Source organism: Rhinoderma darwinii, chromosome 13, assembly GCF_050947455.1.
Source record: "Rhinoderma darwinii isolate aRhiDar2 chromosome 13, aRhiDar2.hap1, whole genome shotgun sequence".
Classification (NCBI taxonomy): Eukaryota; Metazoa; Chordata; class Amphibia; order Anura; family Rhinodermatidae; genus Rhinoderma; species Rhinoderma darwinii.
In genome coordinates this window covers 44,051,062-44,070,635 of record NC_134699.1, presented here as the reverse complement: position 1 = coordinate 44,070,635, position 19,574 = coordinate 44,051,062, and the positions used below count along the sequence as shown (strand labels likewise).

At 43.8% G+C, this 19,574-nt stretch overlaps 1 protein-coding gene across 1 annotated transcript in view; it reads right to left on the bottom strand.

The window, feature by feature from the left end:
- Nucleotides 1–19,574, bottom strand: part of HID1 (HID1 domain containing) — a 49,232-nt gene that overhangs the window by 27,512 nt on the left and 2,146 nt on the right. Inside the window, exons 2-6 of the mRNA XM_075845595.1 lie at nt 8,477–8,626; nt 8,193–8,363; nt 2,675–2,806; nt 2,069–2,175; nt 702–821 (exon numbers count right to left, since the gene is read on the bottom strand). Coding sequence (XP_075701710.1) covers nt 702–821; nt 2,069–2,175; nt 2,675–2,806; nt 8,193–8,363; nt 8,477–8,626 — 680 coding nt within the window. The remainder of the gene's footprint in view (nt 1–701; nt 822–2,068; nt 2,176–2,674; nt 2,807–8,192; nt 8,364–8,476; nt 8,627–19,574) is intronic.

The following is a 19,574-nucleotide window of genomic DNA, read 5'->3' as shown; positions in this document are numbered from 1 at the left end:
TGTTTTGATCTCTACAGTGGTTAGGGGATATGAGACACACTGCAAATTCTGACTGGGGCATCCCGGAGTGGTACACCAGTCATAATAAATATCTGCCCCCATAGTGTATGCATGTAAACATTTCCTCAAGTTTTTAAGATATACAAGATAAAAGTAGTGATCATGGACTTCCCATTAGCAGGGGCATAACTATAGAGGGTCCCAATGGGCCCTCCAGCTTAGCTGGACCAATACTACAAATAATGTCTGACCGTTGAATGAACCCGTTACAGATTTTGATTTGGAGTCCGTAGCTTCAAGTTAAGATTCTGCCTGAAATAACTGCTTATAATGGATAATAAATTCTAGGTAGCCACAGAGTAAATGTAGGATGCCAATAACACTTCGTGCATTCCCTATATACTTTTGAGGAACATATACAGGGACTGTAAAATAGAACAATCTGTCACTCAATCACTCCCCCTTCCTTCTGCCATTACTTCCTGCTGATAGAAGGAATGCACGTTAAACCTCTCCAACTATCCTTAAGAGTAACAAGGTAAAAAAAAGCTACAACAAAAAGGAATAATAAACTAAAATCAATTTTTAACTATGACCAAATATAAATGTATTGAAAGCAGAAATGTAAAACTCTTTCCATTGTTAACTAAGCAGTTTAGTGAAGACCCTGTACTATTATTATGTCCTTTTCATTCACATACCGGTTTTCTGTAGAGCAAAAAAACTGCACCCATGGGTTGGTAGTACCGTTGTTCTCGGACGATGGTGGAAGGTACATTGCCTCAGAGAAACAGGTTAGTAGGAGTTTAAGTAGTTCTGTCCTGAAAGAAAAAAATCCATGCCAGATATTGAAAAACAGAAGTGAGAACAGATTAGGGCTGGGCAATTAATCGAAATTCAGCGCAAATAAAATTGAAGTCATCGTGCGAATTTTGGTTTTATCAATTATTTTTTTTCTCGGTTTAAACGGTTTCTGCATCTTCAGGACGCAGATACAGTCGAACCCAATGGTAGAGCAGGGGACCATAAAGGTCCCTGCTCTACCTTCCACTATGTATCGCTGGACGCGAGGTAGTGACGTCATCGCGCTCGACTGCGCCGTGCCGCACAGACCAGAGTAGAGGAATCTCCTCCAATCCTCATTGAAACGGGGTTAGGTGAGTATATATTATTTTTATCAGGCACTATTGGGGGCATTATACAGCATGGGGGCAGCTATGGGGGACTTTATACTGTGTGGGGTGCATATATGGGGACATTAAACTGTGTGATGGCAGCTATAGGGGCATTATACTGCGTGGAAGTCAATTATAGGGGCATTATACTAGGTAGAGGCAGATATGGGGGAATTATACTAGGTAGAGGCAGATATGGGGGAATTATACTAGGTAGAGAGCAGGTATGGGGGGCATTATACTGTGTGGTGGCAGCTATGAGGGGCATTATACTGTGTGGTGGCAGCTATGGGGGCATTATACTGTGTGGAGGGCAGATCTGGGGGAATTATATTGTGTGGAGACAGCTATGGGGCATTATGCTGTGTGGGGAGTACTATGGGGGCAATATACTCTGTAGGGGCAGCGTCAGGGGGTATATTATACACAGTGGTATACAGCCAGCTCAGGGAATAAATATGAATTCAATGGCATAGCATGCAAAAAGGGGTGTGGCCTAAATAGTCGTTCAGTAATCGTAAACGAGGTTACGTGTTCAATTAATGTTGCTTTAGGTCATAATTGCCCAGCCCTAGAACAGATCTATCGGATATTAAGAACTAAACCTTATACTAATAACATACAAAGCCAAATGACGTTTCACCAGTAGTGTGAGAATAAGTGCCATACAATGTGTCCCCTAAAGATTCTCCAGGGGCAAGAGAAAGTCAACTGTGCCTTCTTCACAAAAAGTTACTGGACATCAAAAACATCACTAGCAGAATTGGCCAATCATCGCTCATAGATTACCAGAGTCAATTATACTCTCAGCGTATTCATTGTCTCTACAAATTCTATGTTCTACGTCCCACTCGATTTTCAGTTTTATTATTACTGGAGAGATGCTAACCTACCTGTTGAGATCATGTGTGTGGTTCGGTGTTGGAGAGTGAGCAAAGCCCACACCAGCTTCCCAGATGTACTCACAGCTGTCAAGAGTGTGAATATCTTCTGCTGCATCCTATGGACACACAATCAAACTCTCACTTACAGAACAGAATAAGGTAAGCCACAAAAATAGTTAAAGCCGACTTCCAGTGAGTAAAAGTTTTTGTTAAGAGAAAATCCTGTACCTCCAATGTGATTTCAAATGCTTTTTTTTTTTTAACTTCCTTAAATTTGTGAAGGTATTGAAATACTGTCCTGCAAGGACCTTCCTCCGTAGAGAAAACCGATCAGGGCTATCGGCGCTCGTTTGCTCCTTTCACAAGGAGATGTGTTGCAGACAATAACAATATTTTTGGCTGCATAAACGATACAAATCAGCCGATGAGCGAGCGTTTGTTCGTTAATCGGTTGATCGTTGCCCTGTTTACACAGGGAAATGATCGGGAATGAATGTTCTGTGACCACTCATTTGTCCATGTAAAATGGCCCTTAGACGCACATGTGGATTCTAGAGAAATAAGAGTATTTTAAATATGTATTTCCACAATAAACTAGTCTGAGGTAGTTCTCACCGCTCCACTTCTCCTATGACTTTGCACTGTAAAATCAGGACAGAAGAGAAGATCAGCAATGGCGAGAAGCAGAGATTCAGCTAGTGGACGTGATCCATCCTCCTCTTCCTCCTCCTCCTCCGCATCATCATCCTGAAAGAGATACTTACAGTAAACTTTTGGTGAAAAAATAGTAAATAACTATTATGCTGCATAATATCAGGATTTTTTGCATACGCACCGTAAAATCTATTTCTCGTCCAGTTTATTGGGGGGGGGGGGGGGACACAGACCGTTGCTGTTCCCACTTGAAAAGTTTGATACTAAAAAATAAAATAAAAAACTGTTCCCTCCTACAGGATATAACCTGCCCACAAACCGTAAGCTATTCAATCTGTCCGCAAGCAGTAGGAGAAGCAGATACAAGGTAAGAGAGGTATGTCAAACAATAGAGGAAATTCCCTGAAACCTGAACCATAAAAAAAACACAACCTTGAAAAACACAATGGGTCGGAGAAGTGTCCTCCAACGAACTGGACGAGAAAAGGATTTCACGGTGTGTGCTTAAAAAAAATCCTGTCTTTTCGTTCATAACCTTGGGGTACACAGACCATGGGACGTCCTACAACAGTCCCCTGGGGTGGGAACAGAACACAGGACATGGTCATCCATTTCACAGATGCTTGCAATACCTTGCGACACAGGGAAGCATCTGCAGAAGCAAAGGTGTGCACCTCATAGAAGTTGACAAAAGTGTGCAGAGAAGACCATGTGGCTGCCTTGCACAACAGAAGGGCAGAGGCCTGATGGTGTACAGCCCAGGAAGCACCAACTGCTCTAGTAGAGTGGGCCGTGACCAAAAAAGGGGGAGCCTTGACCCGAAACCGATAAGCCTCGCGAACAATCATTCGAATCCCGCAAGCAATGATGGTTTTAGGGGCTGCTAAACCCTTCCTGGGAACCCCTGGGAGGATGAACAGGGAATCCGACCTCTGGAAGGAAGCAGCGATAGAAAGATTTAAGTCCGCAAGACACGGACAACATCCAGGTTGTGGAGGGAAAGCTCCCTGGGACGACTGGTTGATAGTTTTGCAGTCCTTTTGTCTATGTCCTCCTTCACGTCAAAACAACCTTAGGCAAAAAGGAACGTACCGTGCGGAGCACCGCCTTGTCCTGGTGAAGAGCCAGAAACGGAGAACGGCAAGAGGGTCGCCAACTCAGAAACCCTCTGGATGGAGGTTACCGCGACATCGAAAAAACATATTTCAGGAAAGAAAACGAAGGGAGATTTCTCGCAAGGGCTCAAAGGGAGCTGGCTGTAAGATGTCCAAGACCAAATTGAGATCCCGAAAGGGGATCGGACGATAGGGGGGACAACGACCGCATGAGCCACCGCTATAGAAAAGACTTGATATGGGAGTGTGGCTTGGACGAGCATGTGAGCGGCAGCAGGAGCTCCGGCCAACACCACTGTATTATCCTCTCTCCTCGGGCACATCACTCACTATATTGTGGCCCAATTAACCGCCTGACACTGACATCCTCCTGTCTCCACCGGAGCTATTATAATGGCGGGCGGGCAAGGGAAAAAGCAGACCGGTGCGGCCGACCGGCATTTCCAAGATGGTGTCGGCACCCTTGCCTCAGGAACTCGAGCGGGAAAAGTGACGGCCGCGGGAGCTGCTGCTAAGCTAGCAGCATTCGCTAAAGGGTCCTCTAACAGGTATGAGGAGTTACCTGTGGAGGGGAAGACTTGTTGGATGAAGGATCTGCTGCTTATATGGCCCTAGAGGAGCATCCTTCTGTGAGTAATTCTGAAGGTTCTGCTTCTATGCAGGCTAAGGAGATCAGCCATGTTGTCACTCCAGATGAACCCACACTTAAGGATGTACTGCAGGCTGTGACTCAGTGTAACACCTCTATAGATTGTAAAATAGAATCTCTCAGACAAGAAGAGTCATTTATGCGCCATGACCTAAAAAAAAGTTAATGAAAGGGTTGTGGAAGTGGAGGGCCATGTGAGTGAGGTGGAAGATAAACTGCCGTCGCTCCTTGCCGATACACGCAGATATGATCAACAAATCACTGCCTTATTTGCCAAAACGGATGACATGGAAAACTGTCTGCAGCGCAATAATGTGAGAATGTTGGGAGTAGACGGATCCAATCCTATTACCCTACTTTGTGGAATGGCTCAGGAATTCATTTGGAATGGATGTTCTTTCTCCATTATACGTTGTAGAGAGAACACATAGAAACCCTATCCGACCCTTGCCACAGGGAACCCCACCCAGACCTGTGTTGAGTAAAGTACTTAATTATAAGGATAGAAATGCTTAGGGGGCAAAGAACTGATTAGAAATAGCTGCTAAGGGTCATCGTGTGGCCTTTTATCCAGATTTCTGCTCTGAAGTTCAAAAGCGGAGAGCACAGTTTCTGCAAATCAAGAAGCGTCTGAGAGCTTTAAAAATGTACCCTACTCTATGTTATATCCAGCTCGGGTGAGGATTGCGGCATTGGACAACACGCACTTCTTTGAGAATCCCTGAGACTCGGCCAGTTGGCTGGACCAGAATGAGCACTTGCGGAGACATGAAGAGCGACGTTGAAACACCAGTTCGTTTTCGGAAGTATTCACAACGTGGCATCTTTTTGGCTGGAGGCGATGTCTCCTGGCTGGAGGCAATGTCTGGTCATTGTCCCGTCGCTCCGATGAAGGAACTGCGGTAGTAAGTAACGGCGCAGAGGGATCTCGCGAGATCACGCTGTGCGGTGACTAAAGCTGGACATGAATGAAGAGTAGTGTATGACGTGGATTGGTCAGCAGCATACACTTTTCTTTACAATGCCCACTTGTTTAAAAGTTTAAAAAAAACAACACCCAGTTGGGCTTTTAGAAAAAATTTGCAGAAATGTTAAAATGCTCATAACTGCCACTAAAAAAGTTATTTAAAAAAAAAAAAAACACAGTAGTTATCTACAACATAGCGCCTATTAAATTAGGTAGGAGACAGGGAAGTATAAAACTGGTGACAGAACCTCTTTAAATATGCAGGTTCCCATTGACCATTCTGGTGATTGCTGCATCTAAGGAAAAAATGACTAAAGGCCTCATGAACACGAACGTATTTTTTCCCTCCAGTAAATACGGGTCCTTGGGCACACGTATTCGACCCGTATTGCACCAGTATTTACGGACCCGTGCCCGTAATTACGGGTTCGGTGTCACCAGCATTCCACCCGTATTTACGGGCACGTTTTCGCTGCAAAATTGCACTGAACTAATCGGCAGCCCCTTCTCTATATCAGTGCAGGATAGAGAGAAGGGACAGCCCTTTCCGAGGTAAAAGTAAAAGAAATTCATACCTACCCGGCCTTTGTCTTGGTGACGCGTCCCTCTCTTGACATCCAGCCCGACCTCCCTGGATGACGCGGCAGTCCATGTGACCGCTGCAGCCTGTAATTGGCCTGTGATTGGCTGCAGCAGTCACATGGGCTGAAACGTCATCCCAGGACTGGAGGAAGAAGCAGGGAGTTCTGGGTAAGTTTGAACTTCTATTTTTTTTTTTACAGGTTGATTTATATTGTGATCGGAAGTCACTGTCCAGGGTGCTGAAAGAGTTACTGCCGATCAGTTAACTTTTTCAGCACCCTGGACAGTGACTATCCACTGATGTCGCCTAGCAAAGCTCCAGTAATTACGGGTGCACACACGTCGTCACCCGTAATTACGGGAGCCCCATAGACTTCTATGGGCCTGCCCGTGCCGTAATTACGGCCTAAAATAGGACATGTTTTATATTTTTCAACGGCCCGGGCACCTTCCCGTAAGCATACGGGGAGGTACCCGTGGCCAATAGAAGTCTATGGGCCCGTAATTGCGGGCGTTTTTACGTGCATGGGGCCTAAGGCTTTTGATCGTGTTGACTGGATATACCTTTGCATATTTTTCGTGGATTAAAACTGCTTTATGATAGCCCGAATCAGAGTCAATGGCTGCTTAACTGACTGTTGCGTTGAGTAGGGGCACACGACAGGGATAGTGTTGACAGGGGCTTCCCCAGAGCCGGAGTCCCGGGCAGAGCACCAGTATACGCTGTGCTCTGGGACTCTGGAACCCCCTAACCCCAGCGCTGTCCTTGTCATAGGGAGATGTGCTGCAGACAACGATAATATTTTACACATTTAAAACTATACAATTAGCTGATGAACGAGCGTTTGCCCAATAATTGGCCAGTGTAAAAAGCCTTAAAGAGGCTCTGTCACCACATTATAAGTGCCCTGTCTTGTACATGATGTGATCTGCGAGAAAAACTATAATTTTTGACGGAGTTATGACCTATATTAGATTTATGCAAATGATTTTCTTAATGAACAACTGGGCGTGTTTTACTTTTTGGCCAAGTGGGCGTTGTACAGAGGAGTGTATGACGCTGACCAATCAGTGACCAATCAGCGTCATACACTTCTCTCCATTCATTTACACTGCAGATCGCGATATAGCTATATCTCGCTGTGAATGACAGGTTACAGTGTAATCTCGCGAGACTACACCTGCTGTGCTGTAAATCACAGAGACGCTACAGAAGTGGTCAGGAGAATGAATACACATCACGTCCTGGCTGGAGGTAATGTATATTCATTGTCAGGACACTGCAGTAACGTTATAGTGTGTTTATGTGACTGTACATAGCGATATAGCTATATCGCTAAGTGCAGTCACATAAACACACACGATAACATTACTGCAGTGTCCTGACAATGAATATACATTACCTCCAGCCAGGACGTCATGTGTAATCATTCTCCTGACCACTTCTCTGCACGTCTCTGTGATTTACAGCATAGCACAGCGAGATCTCGCTGTGAATGACAGGTTACAGTGTAATCTCGCGAGACTACGCCTGCTGTGCTGTAAATCACAGAGACGCTACAGAAGTGGTCAGGAGAATGAATACACATCACGTCCTGGCTGGAGGTAATGTATATTCATTGTCAGGACACTGCAGTAACGTTATAGTGTGTTTATGTGACTGTACATAGCGATATAGCTATATCGCTAAGTGCTGTATAAATGAATGGAGAGAAGTGTATGACGCTGATTGGTCACTGATTGGTCAGCGTCATACACTCCTCTGTACAATGCCCACTTGGTCATATAGTAAAACACGCCCAGTTGTCCATTGAGAAACTCATTAGCATAAAGCTAAAATAGGTCATAACTCCGTCAAAAATGATTGTTTTTCTAAATAAAAAACACTGCTGTGATCTACATTACAGCGCCAATCACATTATGTGCAATATAGGCCACTTATAATGTGGTGACAGAGCCTCTTTAAGACTGAAGTGCTCGGTTTCTGTGGGCAGGCTAAATCCTGACGAGAAGTCACTTTATTTATTCGTGTCAAGCTTCCTAGTGGCAACAGCATATACCCACGGTCTGTGTCCCCAACGTAACGAATGACATATTAATTACTAGTAGATTAAGTTTAACACACAAGAAAAAAAATGTTTCTCTGGTAGGTTTTAATGACATTACCTGGCTCCGCCCTGCACCGGGCACTGATGACCAGAAGAATCCCCTCCAGTCTGGGTCCTCAAAGATATATGGCAGTACACGAGTCAGTAACCTTGCACAGTTCAACACCATTTGTTTTTCATTGTCTGAGTGACAACCACGGTCTGCTCCTGCCACCAGTTTTTCCACTGCCTGCAGGGAACAAATGTTGAATATATAAGGATTTTTTAAGGGAAATACATTTTTAAAGTTCTCAGATATTCATGTGACACCCAATTGCTTCATAGTAGTTTTTCAACAATCACCTTGTAACATAATGTGGCCAAGTTTGATGGCGATTCCTCTCGAACTGCTCGAATCTCAGCAGCTGGGATCAAAGCAAATACATCCTGCACGGAGGTGGCCGAGTCGGACCAAAACTGGTCCCAGAAGGCATCATCTGTAGCTTCAACTGGCTGCAAAAAAACAAAACAATAAGCGTCTCTCATAAATACACCGGACTCACAACTATGAGTCCTCTGTATTGTTTCATCCCTACTATTATCCCAATGGCACTTAAGGGGTAACTAAACATTCAGAAAACTTCTGACATGTCATAGTGACAGGTCAGAAGTTTTGATCGGTGGGGGTCTGAGCACTGAGACGGTGTACAGTCTCATAGACTTTCTATTGAGTCCGTACACGGTTACCTCGGCTTTCCGAGCAAAGCCGATCAGAAACCAAGCGGCTCAGCACTCACCCAAGGACTTCTGCAGCTTCGTTTTAGCGATCGGTGGGAGACTCAGTGCTCAGACCCGACCAATCAAAACTTCTGACATGTCACTATGACGTCAGAAGTTTTCTGAAAGTTTAGTTACCCTTTAATTGATTTGTGCCGTTTTGGTTAATAGGAGTACGAACCTGTAGCTGAATATCGTAGCTTACATTAGGTATAAAAGACAATAAAAAGCCCTCATTGCACAAAGAGTACAGGTTCAATAATACACGTTTCCACACTTAAATAGGAATCCACTGAGTGCCTGTTCACATCAGAGTCATGGCTCCTGGGAGGCGGGGATAAAAAAAAACAAAAAAATAATACTTACCTGGTCCTTGCTGTTTCAGAGATCCTTTGAGGTCTTCATATGGACGACTGTTTCATCATATGCGGAGAGAGTAAGGTATCCTGGGTGACTCATGTCAATTCCTGCTCGAGACCTGAACCGAAAGCCGTGGTAAATACTCCCACAAAATTCCAACAGTGAGAATCAGGTAAGTAACACTCACAGGGTGTAGAGAGCATATTCAGTTTTTCTGGGAAGGTCACTTCAAAGGGAACCTTTCACTAGCCCATACATGTGCAGCTGAGTGCACAATGTAATGGGCAGTGCTGTACAGACCTTGTGTCACTTTAAACTATGTTTCTAGCCTCCTCCGTTTTTTTTTTTAGATATCTGTGTCGTTATATTTGGCGCCAGATATGTAAATTACCCCCTGTACTATCAATAGTCTCGTCATCATTGCCTGACGAGAGCTGGAGAGAGAATGTGAGTGTACGCTCTCATATTCTCTCTCTCTATCCCGACAAGACTGATCTGGCGAGAGAGATCACACAGCACAAGACGATGTGACACTGTACATAGCGGATTGGACAGTGTCAGAACGCTAAATATCACGCCCCCTGCCCTTTCCAAGAAAAATTAATGCCCCATTCTCATAGAGAAATTAAGAACCAGATCTCTGCTGTGCTTAATGCAATGAGACGTTGAACCAATTAGGCTAGGTTCCCACAAAGAATAAACGCTGTGGAATTTCCACAACCGAATTATGTGCGGAAATTCTGCAGCAATTACAGTAGCAGAAAAGTGGGTTAAAGAAAATCATGCTGCAAAAAAAAAAAAACGTTCATAAATTGACCTGCGGTACGGTTTTGTTTAATCCGCAGCATGTCAATTTATGCTGCAGAACCATTGCGCTTTTAACGTGGTTTCTCCGTATTGAATCCAATTGCGATCCAATATGGCGTTTGCACAATAAAATACTTATTGTAAAAAATAATTTCTTTTTTGTGTTGCCTTATTCTAAGAGCCCGAACTTTTTTATTTTTCCATCAAGAAAACCGTGTGAGGACTTATTTTTTGCGTAACTAACTGTAGTTTCGTTCAGTACATGCGACTTTTTGATCTCTTTTTATTTCATTTTTTGGGAGGTGAAGTGACAAAAAATTTTTTTTAAATTCTGGTATGGTTTATTGTTATTTTCTTATATGGCGTTCACCGAGCAGGATAAATAAAATAATTTTGTAGTTCAGGCCGTTCCAGACGCGGCGATACCAATTATGTATAGTTTATTTGTTTAACTATTTTTATTAATAATAAAAGGACCGATAAGGGAAAAAGGGGGATTTTTACTTTTAAAGACTTTTTTTTACTTTGTCCCACTAGGGGACTTGAGTACAGGAGGCGTAGTGCAGTGTATTAGAGCGGTCAGCTACTCACTGACAGCAAGCATAGTGGGTCCTGACTTTGTCAGGACCCACTAGGCTTCCGTCTATGGCATAGCCGGACGCCATTGTTTGGTGTCCGGTTGCCATAGTCACCATCGCCGACCGCTATCGTGTAGCAGGCCGGCGATGGTAGCTTAACCCCTAAAAAGCCGCGATCTCTATTGAACGCGGCTTTTAAGGGGTTAATCAGCGGGGACACAGCGATCGGTCCCCGCTGTAGGAGCTGAGACAGCAGTAGTCACAGCTCCTGCATGTGTCGGGAAGACGGCCGAAATGGCCGTTACTCCCGTGACGTACTATTAGGTCATGGAGCGCGAACGATACAGCTACCATGACCTAATAGTACGTCCAGGAGCGGGAAGGGGTTAAAGAGACTGTCACCACATTATAAGTGCCCTATCTTCTACATAAGGAGATCGGCACTACAATGTAGGTGACAGCAGTGCTTTTTATTTAGAAAAACGATTTTTACCATGTTATTAGCGATTTTAGCTTTATGCTAATGACTTTAATGCCCAAGTGGGCGTGTTTTTACTTTAGACCAAGTGGGCGTTGTACAGAGGAGTGTATGACGCTGACCAATCAGTGACCAATCAGCGTCATGCACTTTTCCCCATTAATTTAGTCAGTGCATAGTGACACTGCGTTGTTCGCTATGTGCTGTCTTAGGCTGACATATTAACGTTACTGAAGTGTTTAGACCGGGACTAGACATTCCTTCCAGCCAGGACGGGATGTCTATTCACAATCACGGCACTTCATTAACGTTTCTGTGGTACTTACAGCAGAGCAAGCGTAATCTCGCGAGATCTCACTATAAATGACCAGTTACAGCGAGACTACGCTTTGCTCTGCTGTAAGTACCAAACAAATGTTAAGGAAGTGCAGGGATTGTGAATAGACATCCCGTCCTGGCTGGAAGGAATGTCTAGTCCCGGTCTAAACACTTCAGTAACGTTAATATGTCAGTATAAGACAGCACATAGCGAACAACGCAGTGTCACTATGCGCTGACTAAATGAATGGAGAGAAGTGCATGACACTGATTGGTCAGCGTCATACATTACTCTGTACAACGCCCACTTGGTCTAAAGTAAAAACACGCCCACTTGAGCATTAAAGCTAAAATCGCTAATAACATGGTAAAAATAGATCGTTTTTCTAAATAAAAAACATTACTGTCGTCACCTACATTATAGGGCCGATCTCCTTATGTAGAAGATAGGGCACTTATAATGTGGTGACAGAGCCCCCAATTTGAAGGCGCTACATGATTTGGCCGTAATCCATCAGTGTGAATAGTGCCAATGTGAGCCTCCATTCAACTATTAATCTCTGGTTCAACAGTGCCAGCCCCTTTCCTTCTCTCTAAGTATTTCAATAATGTATACGGGCTTGAGCACATTGCAACAACTAGCTATGGAAAATAATCCAGTTGATTCCAAGGAGCATCTGGCATCGTTGAATTTGATCTCAGGTCGCATAGATGTGGATACGTTTTTTGCACAATGCAATCTCAAAGAGGAGTTGCAGGTGATGGGCACAAAAGTGGACAAAAAGATCATCCCTATCCAGTCGGAAATAAAAGGAATGTAAAAAAGATTACATTTATTAGGGACAAAAGGTGACTGATAACGGACACATTTTCAATTGGGGTAACCAGAGAACCCGAAAATATAGAGGCCAACAGAAAATCTCTGATTATTGGATTACCGATTCAGGATCAGATTCGAACCATGGCAAAGAAGGGACCCGGCCTGGTCCTATTATGGACATCCCCACCAGCCCTGTGGCTGAAGGGAGTAATAACCTTTTAGGAGGCGCATCCGAAGGGGTCGCCAGAGGCAAAAAAGGAAACAACGTAGGTGTCAAACAAAAGCAGGTCTCTTGGAGGAAGTAAAAAAAAGTTTGTGCTTCTTATGACACCACATTTCCGCTTGATCCTAACGTCCCCAATCCAAAAGGTGACGTCACTGTTTAATCTCTCAGATCTCACATTGACATCAGATTGTATTTCCTTGCTTTCAAAGGGTCTTCATTACAGTATACATTCTGAATTTGACTATACTGAGTTCGAGATAGGTCAATACGCAAAATGAATTTACATCGAGTGTTTTCGAATAAAATTTCTACTAGGGAGAGCCTGTTGGGGAAAGAAGGGTAAAATGTAGGAACTCTAGGTTTTAGCCTGAGTGATAACTTCACAGATGAGGATAGAAAGCGGTTACACGTACTAATGGACGTCCCATTGGAGGAGTTAGATTGTGACCAAACAACGCAGAATATTGAGAGGTTTCAGGGTGGAATAGCTTCCACTTTTAAACCTCCCTTGCTGTCGGAGCACAATTGGATTGGTTTCTAAAAGAAGTCACACATGATGTGAAGTGTTTGATTTATCCATCAGCCAATTCAAATCTGTCGGCTAAGGAAAGAAAAGCATGAAGATGGCGGAGTTCCAATAGAGACATTATCCTAAAATTGGCAGACAAGGGTGGGAATATAGTGCTGCTGTCAAGGGACTATTATATACAGGAGGCTCATCGCCAGTTAGACACAGTCTATGAAATTATAAAAAAAGGATCCAACATCGCTGTACTTGGGGTTATTGAGATCATTATTAAGAAAGGGAGTTAAAGGCGGGTTTTTCCTCAGAGTTTTGCACAAAAATAATTCACACCGTGCCCGAAAAAACCTTATTGGTATTTCATCCCGAAAGTACACAAAAAAAAAAAAAAAAAAAAATCGATTGAATCCCCACCGGGCCGCCTGATCGTGGCAGGAATTGGCTCAGTTACTGAGCCCCTTTCGCTTTATTTGGGATGGGTGATGCGCCCACTATTAGGGAATATCCCCTCATTTACAGGATACAAAAGACTTCTTGACAATCTTGATGGAATTTGGTGGGCAGCGGGACTTTAAAGTTGGCTAGTATGGACGTTGACAGCCTATACACACACACCTCCCATATGATGCGGGTGTACAGGCTGTCAGATGTCAATTACACTATACAAAAGGAGATCCTAGGTTTATTGAAATTATTTGCGAAGCATCGCAATTTCTGTTGTATCACAATTCCTTCCAATTTGACGATACATGGTACCGTCAGAAGGCATGAACGGCTATGGGGACCCCAGTGGCCCCGACTTTTGCAAATTTATTTCTAGCCGAGCTAGAAGAAAAAATGATCTACAATCTATCTAAACCCTATGTAAGTTATTTACAATTATTCTTACGCTACATTGACGACATTTTTATAATGTGGTCCGGAACGCAAGATGATTTTTTTAAATTTCTGCGATATCTCAACACAAATAATATGAATATGAATTTTACATATAAAATTCAGGGACCAGGAGATAGAATTTTTGGATGTACATGTAACTATAAAAGAGGGAAAGGTTCAAACAAAAGGGTATCGTAAACCCACTGCCACCAATACACTTTTAAGGTATGATAGTTTATTTATTTCAGTTACTTATATAGCGCCAACATATTACGCAGCGCTGTACAGAGGTCCTCTTCTACTGTCCCCATTGGGGCTCACAATCTAAATTCCCTATTGGTATGTTTTCGGAGTGTGGGAGGAAACTGGAGTACCCGGTTGAAAATGACCAATTGTTAGCAGAGGTCACAACCAGACAACCAATAATATCCTTTCGCCGGTGTAAAAATTTAAAAGATGTACTGGTTAAGGGCCGCTTTTCACACAAGGAAAAAGAAAAAAAAGAGAACTGGCTATCAGCAATGAGGCCGAAAGGCAATCACAAACGTGGACAATGTAATTTTTGCAATTCTTTAATACGCACTAGGAACCTTAATTTAGGGGGCTGTGCATTTGAGATAAGTGAACTGATAACCTGTAAAAAACTCAGTACGTGGTAGTTTGTAATTGCGAAAGATTTTACATAGGAAAAACGATACGGGTGAGTGTTGCCCTAGGTTGATACAGCACATGCAGGAGTAACATGCAAATAATGCACTGTGTATGCGGTTTGCAGGTATAAATCAAATAAAGCCAATAGTGTCCCGGGGAGATAGACAGAAAATTCTCTTACAAAAAGAGGCTGAAATTCTTCTAAAGACAGGGGCACTAGGACCGCACGGTCCTAATGACCGGAAAGATCTCAGCGCTTTCATAACATAGACCATGTTATTTTAAATAAAAGAAAGTAACGTTATTATGCTATGACATGACTATGTAACATTACCTGTTACTTTGTGTTGTGTGTCCTTCTGCTTGTTGCAGTGAAAGTTGGTTATGAAAACACGCACTGAAATATGGATATAAAATGGGCAGGAAAATGGCCTTGACAAAGCGCGTCACTTAGGCTATGCACGCCTTTGAAAGGCAAAAAAATGTTTTTAATAAAAAGGTGTAGCAGTGTGTTTTGTGTAACTTTGTAAATACTTTTTATTAAAAATTATTTGGACCTTTTTAGATACAACTGTATCTGGCGCTTTTCACTGAATCAGTCAGTCCTGCGGACCTGATGGCTTCGGTGACAGCGGGTCCTGCGTGTCTGACACGCAGGATCGACCTGTAAACTATCACCAACTTAGATGCAATAGATTAAAGGTGGATCCTGTGTGACCCAGCGACACTGAACCAGTCAGGTCCGCGGGACTGACTGATTCAGTGAATAGCACTAGATATAGCTGCTCTGTATAGAGAATAAAGAGCAGTTTTATTTAAATAGAGTAAAAATTCTTTTTAATAAAGAGTATTTACAAAGTTACACCTTTTTATTATTATTATTAAAATAAAAAAAATAAAAAAAAGGGGGGATTTTGTATGTTCTGTGGTCCAGGTGAAAGGCTTTCCTTGTATACACCTCCGGCCTTATTTCCTCTCCTATCCCTACCCTTTCCCTCACCCTTAAATCCGACTTCCTCATCTCTAATGTTTACCGAGTGATGGCCGTGTCTTCCGTCGCTCTCTCCTCCTCACAGTGAGAAGTGCATGTGAGGAGGAGGAGGGTATTTTTTTGCTCCCTGTAGGAGTGGAATCCCCAACCACAGCTTCGGCAACGCTGTGGCCAGGAAATTTGGGATTCCGCTCCAGGAGTCCCTGACTTCAGGGTTCATATATGGACACAGTGACGTCAGGGACTTCTGAAGCAAAATCCCCGGCGCTGTGGCCGGTGTTTCCGCTCCAGGAGAAGTCACCGATTTCACTGTCCATATATGGACATTGAAGTCAGGGACTTCTCCTGGAACGGTGGCGGGGTGGTGCTATGTAAAAGGGTCCGGTGTAGAACTACCTACCAGGGGGCAGTGTGTGGCATTACCTACCAGGGGGCAGTGTGTGGCATTATCTACAGAGGGCAGTGTGTGTGTCAAAAAAAATGTACAAATGTAATTCATCAGTTTTTAAAACAGATGAAAAACTGGTGGACATGGCACGCAAATACGTGCGGCAAAACCGCACATAATACACAATGTGCATTGACCCTTATACTGCACATTATCTCTTGTTCTGATTTTAAAAAAAAGATTTTAAAAAAACTGGGGAGAGGAGAAAACTAGCATTATCATGTATGCCTGGTACGGGGTCTGGCAGATTGTTCTACAGGCCTCTCCTCTGTTGTGGGGTAGGACAGGTATAACAAGGAAAGTGAATGCCCTTCCCCCTACCTTCACAAGCAGCCTGAGAGAAGAACCCGCCTAACCGGAAAAAGACCCTCTCCCCAAATTCAACCTTGAGAGATAAAGACTTCCTGTGACAGATTTTCAGTTCCATCATATATTCCGCATGCTTCCCATCTTCTGTGAGGAGACCACTCGACTAGAAGACCACTTTTTAATGCAATTTTGGGTGGTCATCTCAGCTAGCACTTTGGTAAATGGCCCGACCCAATACCCGCATGATTTCCTCAGGATGATATACCTGTCAGAACAGTAAAGTTAGCTGGCTAATCTATTGTGAAGGCCACAAAGGCCCAAGCCAATAAATAGTAATGTCATTGCTATTTTTAAATGCACTGTAGGTGACCTCAAGTTGAGGAGGCCGGGAAACAGGGCAGTAATGTTGATAGTTTGTGTCATTAATTTAGCTGTTTTTTTCCATCTTATTTCTTCAGATTCCGAGACTGGAAATTCGTTCACTTTGAATTCCTATTGGGGACGTGGACCATTTCTGGAATGATCAGGTCCACCTCTGAGCTCATCTGGCACAGACTGAAAGATGCCTCAACCCACCTCAGAAAAGTTTCAGATGGGTACATGGACAATGCTCAATTTTCCAATTGCAAATTTTTTTAACATGCGTTTTCACAGCAATTAAGGGTCAGCTGACAGGTTTGGTTTTTTTTACCATAAATTGGACGTGGAAAACATGACTGAATTAGCGCCAAACAATGGCCGAAATCTCTCCCCATTTATTTCACTGGGAAGCCGAGGTTTTTTTTTCACGGGCGGATTTTGTCCGCTCGCAGGGAGAGAAAAAAAGCAGCATGTCCTTTCTTGCCGCAGTTTCTGCCTCTGACCTCCCATTCAAACCGATGGGAGGCAGAAAAAGCACAAAAAAACACTGAAAAACAAAAAGCGCCCTGTGGAATCTCAGTCTAAGGCCTTGTTTACACAGCGCAGATTTGGCATGCACTTTTTAAGCTAAAACCAGAATTTGATCCAGAAGAGGAGACACTGAGGCCCACCTTAAAGGGGTTGCGCACTACCGGATAACTGATAACCTATCATAAGGTCATCAGTAGATCATCGGTGCAGGTGCTTTTTCTTAGGCTTCATGCACACGACCGTAGTGGTGTGCACGGACGTGATTTTTGGCTCGGACGGGCGCAGAGCGTCAGCCGCAGGCCTCCCGCAAATCCCTGGCTGTACACATGGCCGCGTGCATTCATTTCTATGAGCCTGGACCGCAAAACACGGCCGTAATAAGACATGTCCTATCTTTTTACGGTACAGGCTCCTGAGCAATGCACGGACTGTGGGAACCACGGTAGTGCGCATGGGCCCATAGAAATGAATAGGACCGCAATTCACCCGTAGATTTGCGGGTAAATTGCAGCCGCAAGAACACGTTCGTGTGAATGGGACCTTAATCCGCAGCATGTCAATTCTAATTGTGTAATCGCTGATTGTCTGTTGCGGGTCTTCCCATTTAATTCAACGGAGAGGTAAAAACCGCAACAAATAGCAGATGTTGCAATTTTTGCGGCGGAAAATTCCACTGCAAAAAATAAAATAAAAAAAAAATAAAAAATAAAAAATAAAAAAAAATAAAAAAATCGCAACTCAAAAAATATCTATTATACTTAGGGCTTGTTCACATCAGTGTCGGGCTTCCGTTCATCGGTTCTGTTCGACCTTTCCGTCGGAGGAACCGATGAATGGAAAGCCAAGTGGAAACCATAGCTTCGATTTGCATTACCATTGATTTCAATGGTAATGCTTCCATTGCAGTTGGTTTCCATTTGGTAAAGTTTCCGGTTTTTTTTGCGGAAACAATAGCGTAGTCGGCTACAAGCGATCACAGGCTGCAGCCGTTACATGGGACGAAACGTCAGTGGGCCGTGCTGCAGGATGGCAGTTTTCTGCAGCGGACCATCCGCTAGAAAAAAGACAAAACTATTTGGTGAGGTTTTTTTCAGCCGGAATTCCCTGTGGCGCCCAGGGCGGATACGGTGTGCTTTTAAACAGCGTATCCACCCTGTGTGAACATGCCCTATGGTGTCTCCTGTATGAATCATATTCCAACGTGGAAACTATGTTTAAAAAGGGGGAAAAAAAGTGATTTGAAAGACAATTACGTTCTCTACAAATGCGGTCGCGGTTTTAAATAGACCGTCCCTATTGTGCTCAAAACTGATGCAGCTACTGTGACAAGAACTGTATATAAATCAAATCCGTTTTTGTGCTGTGGTAATGACGCACCAGATTGCTGCACCATTAGGGTACGCTCACACGGAGTGTTTTCAGGCGTATTTTGGGGCGTTTACGCCTCGAAAAACGCAAGCAGAACGCCTCCAAACATCTGCCCATTGACTTCAATGGGAAATACGGCGATGTGTTCTGACGGGGCGTTTTTTTACGACTCGTTTTCCAAAAACGGCACGTAAAAAGACGCCCGCGAAAAAGAAGTGCATGTCACTTCTCGGGATGTTTTTGGAGCCGTTTTTCATTCTCTATAGAAAAACAGCTCCAACAACGCAGCGAAAATCGCGAGTGGCTTAAAAAACATCTGAAAATCAGGAGCTGTTTTCCCTTAAAAAAGGCTCCGTATTTTCAGACGTTTTTGACTTGGTGTGTGCACATACCCTTACTTGTGAATGTACCCTACGGGTAAGTTCACACATTGCCTAATTATTGCGGCTTTTCCACAGCGGAATTTGTTGAAAACTGCTCAGATATTCAGCTGCAGTGCTGGATTTAATTCCGCAGCATTTCAATTGTATTTGCGTAAATGCTGCTTATTTGTTGTGGGTTTTCCCCATTGAATTCAATGGTAGGTAAATCCCGTAACAAATAGCAGTTGTTGCATTTTTTTACGGTGGGTTCGCAGCGATTACACTGCAAAAAGACGCAACTCTGGGAAAAAAAAAAAAAACTTATACTTACCCAGAAGTCGGTGTTCCTCCCTCCAGCGCAGCCTCCATGGATGACGTGTCATCCCATTTGACCGCTGCAGCCAATCACAGGAAGTAGCGGCGATCACATATGGGATGAAACATCACCCCAGGAGGACTGCATGGATAACGCCAGAGGACCGACCTCCTGGGATGACGCTTCATCCCATGTGACTGCCGCTGCAGCCAATCACAGGCTGCAGCGGTCTCCTGGGATTAACCAAGCAAGCCGGTTAATGCAGAAATTTTCCGCAGCGGACATCCCTGACAAAAAAACTGCACCACAGTTTGGTGAGCTTTTTCGCCCGGAATTCCCTGTGGCGCACAGGGAGGATA